This window comes from Helianthus annuus, chromosome 16 (genome assembly GCF_002127325.2).
Source record: "Helianthus annuus cultivar XRQ/B chromosome 16, HanXRQr2.0-SUNRISE, whole genome shotgun sequence".
Taxonomy (NCBI): domain Eukaryota; kingdom Viridiplantae; phylum Streptophyta; class Magnoliopsida; order Asterales; family Asteraceae; genus Helianthus; species Helianthus annuus.
In genome coordinates this window covers 13,893,648-13,904,628 of record NC_035448.2, presented here as the reverse complement: position 1 = coordinate 13,904,628, position 10,981 = coordinate 13,893,648, and the positions used below count along the sequence as shown (strand labels likewise).

At 37.6% G+C, this 10,981-nt stretch overlaps 1 protein-coding gene across 1 annotated transcript; it reads right to left on the bottom strand.

The window, feature by feature from the left end:
• Positions 1 to 496: 496 nt before the first annotated feature.
• On the bottom strand, positions 497 to 2,715 carry LOC110915453 (eukaryotic translation initiation factor 5A). Its single transcript, XM_022160153.2, has 5 exons — positions 2,466 to 2,715; positions 1,537 to 1,659; positions 1,396 to 1,452; positions 1,240 to 1,314; positions 497 to 752 (listed from the first exon to the last, which is right to left on the bottom strand). Exons 1-5 carry the CDS (start codon positions 2,586 to 2,588, stop codon positions 651 to 653), a joined length of 480 nt encoding a protein of 159 aa, XP_022015845.1. The 5' UTR covers positions 2,589 to 2,715; the 3' UTR covers positions 497 to 650.
• Positions 2,716 to 10,981: the final 8,266 nt, after the last annotated feature.

Here is a 10,981-nt window from a genome sequence, read left to right as displayed (position 1 = left end):
GTTAAACACAAAATTATTATAAAAAATTTCAAATAGATTTAAAATTTTTATTAACATCAATGAAATTTGTTGAACAATCTTGAAAGCCTAAACCAAACATCTTTTTACGTTTAGCTAGCACCAACTCGGATTCAAATCAGTAATAACACAAATCAAGAAGGCTTGGTTCAGAATTTTCACTTGAACCATCTCATGACTGAAAAGTTTAGCTTGTTTTTTTTTCAAAAAGAAAAAGTTTATATTTATGAAGGTCGTAGCAGATAAAAAATTGTTGGACCCGAAGATGTGAACGAGAAGGGATATAATATAGCCGGTCTTATTAACCAGGCGAGTTCACATTAGCACGAACTTGGCTAGAACATTATACGAGCCAACTAGTTCTTTAAGCTAAATTCGAACGAGTTACAAACCACAGGTTAAATAAGCTTATTTAGTTTTGAATCAACTATCTTTCAACGTCTCGTAAACGTCACATTCTCAGCATACAACGCTAGAGGAATTCAAAGTACAGGAAACCAGTAAAATGCACCTGCTCAGAGCCCAAATGGACCAATCATAATAGTGCAGAAAAAAAAAATGATAGTATTACAACAGAAAAAAAGTATCTGCTTATATCACAACAGTTTTCTTTCAAATAAATTATAACAGAATTATTTAGGGCCAATGTCCTTGAGAGCACAGATCTGCTCCTCTCCCATGGCTGACATCACACTCACAACCAAATCTTTCCCCTCTGCAAATCCATCTTTTATCTGCACATTATTTAAGCATACATATATTATAGTTATAGATTAAAAAATTATTTAACATACACAGGTTCAGAATTCCACGCTACGCTTGCGGTATGCGCATATAATGTATATATGCGTCGGCCATCAGGGGCCAAAAGTGAAAGTGCACTAATTTTAATGTTATTTTACTAATTTCGTGAGAATAAGGTTAAAAAGTGAGGGACGGTTGATCATGCATCATGTGGTGACGTTGATAGCCGAAAGACAAGGGGGTACATGCTTTAATCGGCTTTTGTCCCAATTGCTGAGTGTTATGTGCCTTATGTCCAAGGCTTGATGCAAAACTACTATCGAGCCGGGGGTCTCACTAGAAGCAGCCTCTCTATTCCTACATTATACCCTATCTTAGCTTCCTATTTGTGGGATTTACTGAGTATGATGATGATGATGATGATGAAGTTTAGAATTCATGTTATGATGACAACCAATGGAAAAGAAAACAATATACCTGTGTGAGGAGAGTATCATCGGTCGGCAATTTCAGGTCATCCTTGGTGTTACCGTTTTCGGTCAGCAAACTCACCTGATATAACTCATTAATTATCAAAACCGAACCCATGTTTAAAAAATTTACTTAATTAAGCGATAACAGAAAGAACCGTACAAATCCATCTTCAGAAATATCAATGAGCTGGTAGTCAGTGCGGCTAACATGAGGGACCTGCAAAATAGGGATAACTTGATTAAAGAAATCCACACAATAAGGAACAAAAATGGGAGCTTTATAAAAATTGTGATTACATACATCACAGTTATGGGAAGATGGGACGATATCTTCAAGCTTTTTTCCATTGAAGATGTCGATTGCGACAAAGTGACACTTGGCATGACCGTGCTTGCCAGTCTTAGAGGTGGAAACTTCTACAACCTGGTAAAAATATAAAGAAGTATCATGCGTGTGTCAATTTACAGGTAAACTCACCAAGACAAGATGCAAGAGTTTTGAGATTGTAAATCAATGCACAAATTCATGATATAACTAAGAAAATATGAGTGTAACGTCCAATCCTTTGTACCAACCAATACTGTCTGTTTTGCCAACAAGGAGCTCACGGCTTGGTATTTGGTTGCCCAAGTAGAGACCGCCCACGAGATCACCCCACACTTAACAAAGTTGTTGGTATCTAAGGTTGGACATGCCTTATGACCTCGCCCAAAAGGTTAGGGGTATCCTAATTTTTTTTTAGGATCTGTATTTTTACACTACGAAAAAGGAGTTAAGGGGTATTTTTACACTATGGAGACGGGGTTGAGGGGTAGAAGTGACGTAAACTTACGGACCATTTTGGCAGTTGGATGAAAATGGCAACAAAAATAAAACAGATACAAAAAGCTTATTTTTTAACTGAAGTGGCAGAAGTGACGTAAACTTACGGACATTTTGGCGTTTTACTCTATTTTAAAATATATATTTTTGCCAAAACAAATGAAAATCATCTTCATATACATAGCCACTAATAAGTCTTGCATAGATCAAGTAATCAACTCTACAACAACAACAACAAACACAACCAGAAGGTAACAGATCTAAAACAAACTAATAAATTCTCCACACATAATCAATCAATCCAAGTCATTAAAAGTGATCCGTCACAACCGTGATCAACTTCCAGATTATTCTAATTCATCAAACAACTAAAACGTGATAAAGAAGTTAGAATAGGAAGCACAAACCTTGCAGGCTCTGTTTTTAATAACAATGTGACCGCCTTTGCGGATAGTACCGGCTTGTTGCGGGTAGGTTTTGGAAGCTCCGGCATCGGCCTTTGATTCGAAATGATGCTCTTCATCTGACATGATTGAATTGAAGAGAAGAGGAAACTCGAAATGAGATGCAAGTGGGAGAGAGTTGCAGCGGTTATATCTAAGGTTTTAGAGTGTGTTTGTAGGGACGAAGGCAGTGTGACCCGTTGATTTTGATTTCGTTTAGCGTTGGAATAACGCTGGGATTGCAAATGTGCGAATCGCCGATTGACCTTTTTTTTTAATTTTTTTTTAGGAATAATAAATTTTAATAATGGCTCGTAACGGTCTCAACTTATTAAATAACCAGTGGTAGTCTCATTTTATCACATATTGTAAAACAATGGACTTTTACTAACAAAACCTCAATTTTTTTTGTCTCGTATCCGTTTCGGTTTAGTAAAGGTCTATTGGTTTACAGTCTACGAAAAGGTGGGATCACTACTAGTTATTTTTTAAGTTGGGATCGTTGCTGGGCAATGACTGATAGTTAGAATTATTAAAAGGGGAAATCACGAAAATAGCCAGGTCAACGCCGTTTTTTCAAAAATAGCCAGTTGACACCCCATAAAATGCCGTTTCACGGATTCCAACCCGGCTCAAGACAAAGGTTAAGAACTTTCCTCAAAGACCAGTCAGGTTTTGACACGTGTACTGTTGTCTCAATCATGTTCCCTCACTCCACTGCACACGTTAACTGTCAAGCATCACTTTTGTCACCTTTCTCTCTCCTTTCTCTCTCCTCTTTCTCTCTCTCGAAAACAGAAACACGACCCTGCAACCAAATAACCTCTTCTTCTTCTTCAAGATCCTCAAACTCTTCATGCAACCGAGCACCACCACCCTGCAACCAACCACCACCCTCACCGAGCACCACCACCCTGCAACCAACCACCACCCTCACCGAGCACCACCACAAATAACGACCACCATGAATCACCACCGCCATCACTCTTCACCACCTGAACAACCATCAACAGCTACTGCTGTCACCATAACACATACAACCGACACCAACTAATCGAAGTGCAAGTCTTTATCGTCGTTCAGCATGAAAATCACCACCAAGATGGTTTACGGTGGTGCTCAAGCCGAGCCGTTTCCGGCGGTTTAAGGTGGTGCTCAAGCCGAGCCGTTTCCGGCGGTTTACGGTGGTGCTCAAGCCAAGCCGAGCCGTTTCCGGCAAGTGCTCAAGCCGTCACAGGCACTGTTCGAGACGTCTGAGGTGACCCAAGCCGGTTCATCTGATTGGAGCCGTTTCAGCATATGTTTCGAGCCGGTTCATCTGATCGGAGCCGTTTCAGCAAGCCATTTCAGAAGTTTGATCGGAGTGGTGTAACGACAGTGCCGGAGAAATAATGATGAAGGTTGATAAATGATGAAGGTCGCAGGTGTCGGAGAGAGAAGATGGTGACGAGGGTCGCCGGAGAAGATTTCAGCGGAGGAAAGGAGGTCGTCGGGAGATCGTCGGAAGATGACGACGGTGATTATGAAGGTGGGTTGTACGGTGACCGGCTTGGGAACATGATCCAAACAATCAGATGAACCGGCTTGGGTTGTACGGTGGAAGAATCTATATACGTGTGTGTTCCAATTGGTTTGTAGAGAGAGAAGAGAGAGGGAGAGAGAGTTAGAGAGAGAAAGAGAAAGAGAGTGCAGGTTTCTGTTGATGATGATGGAGAGTACAAGTCCATTTAATGCCTTGACAGTTAACGTGTGCAATGGATAGAGGAGTGAGGGAACATGATAGAGACAGCAGTACACGTGTCAAAACTTGACTGGTCTTTGAGGAAAGTTCTTAACCTTTGTCTTGAGCCGGGTTGGAATTCGTGAAACGGCATTTTATGGGGTGTCAACTGGCTATTTTTGAAAAAGCGGCGTTGACCTGGCTATTTTCGTGATTTCCCCTTATTAAAATCCATTATTTCTGTTTTTAATAAGTTGCAATCGTTAAAACAAATACACAACCATAGGGAGTTTTCGAAAACTAATATTTGATGAAAAACCTAAGGCTTCACACTTCAATGAATGAACGTCATGCTCATTTTTCTACTTTTGTTTTTACAAAAGTGAACTTCGAACCATACATCGCAAATTCAAACAACCCCAAAGTCACCAGAAAGTCGTTTAAATCACGGGCGCTAACCCGATCAAAAATTGATTCAATCTATTCTCTAGAAATCTGACCGCATTGACGTCCCCCAATCACAATCCAGATACCCAGATTCCATGATATATGACTACCAATCTCTTCAAAGGTTTCTCTTCGCCATCACCCCACGAAGACCATACACATTAGCAATACGAAAATTCACCTCAACCCCCTTTAATTTATCACTAACAATGGTAACAAATCTGCTTTTTATAACATTGTAAATGAAGAAAATTCCCGAGTTCCATATGCACAATAAACCCCCCGAACTGCCCGAATAGTCTACAAATACATGCTCAAAATGATTAGGACCCCAAAAACCTTTACAACAATTTTTTGAACCATACGAGAATTGGGTTTCTTGTAAAGAGAGAATATATTTTTTAAGATAACACCAACCTCTTTGTCCACATGGCTTTCTTTTCCTTGCTAGCTCTTCTGATGTAAATAGACATAAAATTCATGATGGTCTGGTGTTCAACCAGTGACCACTGACAAAATTATTGTTTAATCCGGACAATCTAATCACTCTTTATTAAATTAGTTACGTGACTTTAAACTTAATTACGTTTTAGTTGAGTCCATAAAGTTTAGCAATGTCCGAGAAATGCATTGATTATTTCATTCAGTCTAATCAGTATCATTTCACCGTGTTACGATGAAACTATTTATAATGAACGTTGGTGATTATACGGTAGACGTTTTTGTTTCGAAACTGTTCCAATATGTCATGTCTGGAGCATTAAAACAATGACACTATTATATGTTTGGCGTGAAAAAAAGAAGATGAAATTATATTCCGGATATTAAGTATAATAATTTATCGTGGTATATTGGATTTTAATAATCCAAACTATTCGTCGTTGGCCGTCAACAGTCCCAACTTTAAAAATAACCACTGGTAGTCCCAACTATTAACATATTGGCCTCCAATGGGCCCTGACTAACAGAACCCTAACGCCGTTAGTCTCCGGTCGCAGAAAAACGTTTTTGGCCGGAAAACTCTTTTAGGCCGGAAAACTCCACATTTTCATCTCAAACCTGTTTGTAACCTTATTACGGACCTTTAGGAACCTTTTTCTAGTAAAAGCCTCAATCATTGAAGTCGCCAGAAAACTTCTTTTATTTTTGCCGGAAAACTTCTTTATGGCCGTAAAATTCAACTTTTTGGCCGGAACACATAAGATTCTCGTCCCAAACCTCTTTGTAAACTTAGATCAAACCTTTACAAACTTTTTTCTAGCCACAAACGGTTTTCTGGCGACGGTAGACTAACAGCGTTAGGATTCTGTTAGTCAGGGTCCATTGGTGGCCAATATGTCAATAGTTGGGACTGCCAGTGGTTATTTTTGAAATTGGGACTGTTGGCGGCCAACAACGAATAGCTGGGTTTATTAAAATCCAATATTCCATTTATCGTTTTATCGCGTATATATTAATTTTAACGAACTTGAACGTATATACAAATAATTTTTTGCCGAATTATGTGTGGCTATGTGATTGATTGTTGTCTAATGATATAATGACCCTATATTACAAATATTAGGGGTAATTAGACGTAAACATAATTAACATAACACTAAATGTCATTAAGCTAATTCCGGGGACATGGAAGATAATGTGTTGACTTTTATGACCAACATTGTCACACCCTGATTCCCGGTGGCCTCGGATGGGTATAGTCGTGACGGTTGGATAACAGTTATCACAATATAATAATATGCAGCGAAAGTATTAGAGTGAAAATAAAATTCGATAAAGCTCAAATATATAAATGTATTACAAGCGTTCGATACAAGCCTACAGGCAGGATCTAATAAACAGAGCTTTAGACATCATAGGCCTTAAGCATCAGGAGTTGCAAATTCCTTAGCCTTAATTCTAGCCGACCCGTATTCCCTGCCTATAATAAGGTTTCGGTACCTATGGTTCAGTCTTTTGAAATACGTCAGCCAAAGCTGGTAAATACAATTAACTGACTCTTTGGAAAAACAGTTTTTCGAAAAGAGTTTTATACATAGAGAAAACTCGTAGGTGATCGTTTAAATATTTCTTGGGATTTATTCTTGATACCAGATTTACATACTTGATTAACCCATTGGGACGTCCGGACACGGTATCATTAACCCCCAATCATTTCAATTATCAAGTAAAAAGGAATAAATCGGATTCTTACATTTGTGCGCAACCATAGGCGACTTATCTATGTAATACCCGCTCCAAGTGGCATAATTGCCATCCCAAGTTTAAAACTAAAACAAGTTAAGAGTATTTACCTTTTTGCTTGCTTCCAATCAGTAAGATTATAATTTAGCAAAAAGCCGCAAGTCTAAGTACTATTGACTCAAGTCCGATTATCTAGGGGGTACTATAGTCTGGAATGAACAGATTTATTATCTGTTATAATGTATACTAGCCAAAGGTAACCCCTTTAGATATGACCCGATATTAAGAATAAGTTCGCTAGATTAAGCGTATACCAAATAAAATGTGGTTTAAACCCAACAAGTAATAGGACTGGTATAATATGGGTAAACAAAGTACATTCTGGATTTTTAAGTGAAAATGATAAGGTTAAACCCGTTTCGGTAAACTTATGTAAACTAGCTACGTAAGTCTAACCGTACGCATATAAGCGATAACGGGTAACCGGATGAGTCATGAACAAGTTCCATATGCCAATACACTTTAACCAAGTTATAATTTCAGTAGGATATCAACTTGTATGCCCGTTAAGGTTTTAAAATCAAACTATGCCTCATAAGGGCGTTTTGGTCATTTAGCGACGTATAAAAGGAACTTGCGTATAGTCTGATGTTACTGATGTCGGGTCAAAATAAGTCGTATTTTATATTACTTCGTGTCGGTTTTTAGCGTGTTGAGTATATTAATTATTAAGTATTATATATTTATTGTGTATGGGTGTTTTGTGTGTTACAGGTGCTCTAAAGATGTTTAACGAAAGAAAACAAGCTGAAAGTGGGTTTGACGGGTTAATGCAAGACATGAAAAAAAATCCATCAGTTACGACCATAAACATTCTGTGAAAACACTTTATTTATGATATAATATCAGTAGGATATCAAACATATGTGTGTTTTATAGTTTAAGACCAAACTATGCACCATAGGGGCATTTGGTCATTTCACACATAGTCTAAAAGCTAATATGGGAATCTGAGTTTATATCATGTACCTACTGTAAAACTATTTTAAATAAGTTATAAAATAAGTAGGTAACAAGTCTTGGTCGGTAAATATGGTTTAAAACCATACTACGCGCCGAAAATGCGTTAAAGTCATTAAATGGCGATATTTGCGATGTTTTATGAAAACTGATGTTATGACCAGGTCTATATGGTAGAGATATGTTATTTAGTATAACACATCAGTAGGTAAAAGGTTTTGTGTGAAGATTATGCTTTAAAACCATTTTATGTGCCATAGGGGCATTATCGTCATTTAAGAACGTAATACAAGAACTTGTATGTAAACTCAGTTTATAAACTTACTTTTAAAAAAAATAAAAAATAAAAAAATAAAAAAAATATCCTAATTATGATATTACAACAGTAGGTAATGAGTTTGATATAAGAAATTACGTTTAAAATCGTTCTATGCGCCGAAAGGGCATTTCTGTCACTTTAAAGCGTAATTTACGTATTATACGAAAACTCGGTTTATGATCACATTAGTAACATCAAAATATGTTAAACATGTTAACATATCAGTACCTAAGTCATTTGCAAGTTCATTGGTATTTAAAACCTCATTTTTAATAAAAAGGGCAAAATAGTCAAAGTACGACATATTAACGGAAACTTGCATAGAACTCAGATTACTATTACAATCGTGTAATATAACCTCAGAGGGTTATGCTACATCATATCACGATCATAATGGGACCTTAAATCAGTAGCATACTAGTCTAGTTCGGTTCATAATCAAAAGTCAAAGCAGAAGTCAAACTTCGCGACTTTCGGTTGCGAATCGACCCTAAAATTGGAATTGACGAGCCGAACATGTTTACACATGTTCTAATAATTATTACCAAGTTGTTTATGTGTTAAAACGTATTTTAGAACACCTTTAAACTCAGATCGTAATTATTTCAAAATCTGCCCCGTTGACTTTTTAAAACATTAATATGTTGACTCGTCAATTGACCAAGCAAACGTGATTCTTAGGAGGTGCCCTTTGAGGGATTAACACCTACCTAATTACGATCACGTAGCCATGTTCGTTGCGAACAATGACTGAACCATTAAGGTCTAAACTGAAAGTCAAAGCGTTTATCAAAAACACTTGACTTTCGACTTTTAAAGCCTAATAAACGAACAAGCCACGAAAGGAACACTTACAAGTGGTCCTAGGGGCTGAATAAAACTCAAAGGAAGTTCTCAATTGCTCAGGATCCTCCAGATATGAGAGATAGAGGGGATTTCAAGAAAAGGTGCAAGTTGAACAATGAACTTATGCACCTATTTATAGTTTTTGGATGAATTGTGGATGATCTCTAGGTGTTATGGGGCTTCCTAGGATGTTAACAAGTGTCCTAGTATGTGTACAAAACAACCAACAAGACCATGGATTCGTTTAGGAGGTTTTAGGTTGCTTGGAGTGGCCATCAAGCCAAAAAAAAAAAAAAAAAAAAAACGTAGCTGGCAGCCCTGGAACCATAGGCTATGGTCCAGGGGCGTAGGCTACGGCCTGCCCAGCTCTCTCACACACAAACAACTTTCAAACTTTGTCATTTCAGTCCCCTTGACTTCCATACTTGCGTGTTTTGTTATAATTAGCACAAAAGCCCTCCTTGGCCAATATTAGGCATACCCAAGAGTATGAATAAACATCACAAAGCTCCGGGTTCGTTAAAAGGTCACTCAGGTGGTGTTTGTTTTTTGGCCAGAAATGCTTCTGGCCACTTATGTCTGCGTCGCGCAGACGCGCGCAGACGTTTGATGTCTGCAGCTTGTTTATTTTCCGGAAGCACTTCTCACCAAAAAGGTCTTCCCCACCTCTCCCCCACGCAGACCTGTTCATATGTCTGCAAACCTCTTCTCACCTTCTGTTGGGATTGAACCCTATCAGAGGAACAAATAATGAGAGCCAAAACTGGTTCACATCAGCGGATTCATCATAAGCAGACGTTTGCATTAGACTTTCCCCTTGAAAGAGGTTATAACATCTGATGGCCCTCATCCACTGTTTGTATATTACAACTGCTGTCCTTTAAGTACTGCTTATGAACAACAACTGCTGAAGACAAAGTGCTGCTCCTTAATCTACTGCCTAAAGACAAGTGCTGCTGAAGACCAAAACCCTGCTTGGAATGAAGCATTGGAATGAAGAAACAGTTGTTTACTTTGTCTATTGTAATAATATCAGTGGTTAGCTAGAAGTAGTTATATGTAACAGTGGATAAGGTTGTTAGGTTGTTAGATGTCACTTTCTTGGTGACGTCAGCATTGATGCTTCAGTGGTTTGATTTGCCTATAAATGTAACAGTACCCTGTACTGTTACATTTGTTTGACGGAGTGAGTTCTTCTCCTTTAATCCAATCCTTTCATCTTGTGCAATCAACCAGGGAGTATCAGGCTGAGGGGGAGTTTTGTTGTAAGCATGTATGTAAGCTTTTTATTGTAATCATTCAACTTAAAGAGAAGCATGTGTTTATCAAAACTATTTCCCTTTTGATTGTGTTTGCAAAGTTTGTTATTCATTTCCACTGCATTTAATCTTAGTTCATATCTGTTTGATTTGCTCAATTTGTATAAACAAACACAATCATGAGGGCCTCCGATCCTAACAATTGGTATCAGAGCTTGGACAGTCAAATTCGATCTAACAATCAATTTGACTTAACAGTTCAGCTCAAAATTCATTGATACTAAGGTTGATTGTATTTAGTTGAAAAACAGAGTAACGAGTAGTCATGTTCAAAATTACTATTCAAAAGCTCTGTAAAACAACCAAGATGTCATAAGACACACAAACTTCACATAACAAGTGATGTCATGCATAAATCACCTATAGCTTTCAGATCTGAAAATATATCTGATAACTATGGTATAATTATTTTATTTACAAAATTGATTTCAATTGTTGTTATGAAGTTTGCGATGTGCCATCATGATTACGGCTAAGGTGCTTACCTCATGTCAAAAAAATCCATGTTCGGATGAAAACTTGAATGTTTTTGTTAACATAAAAAGAGGGAGATTAAAGTTTTAGCTATTTAGATCTTATGTATTGAAAAACAGGTTGAGAATCCTTTAAAAGGACCAAAATCAAT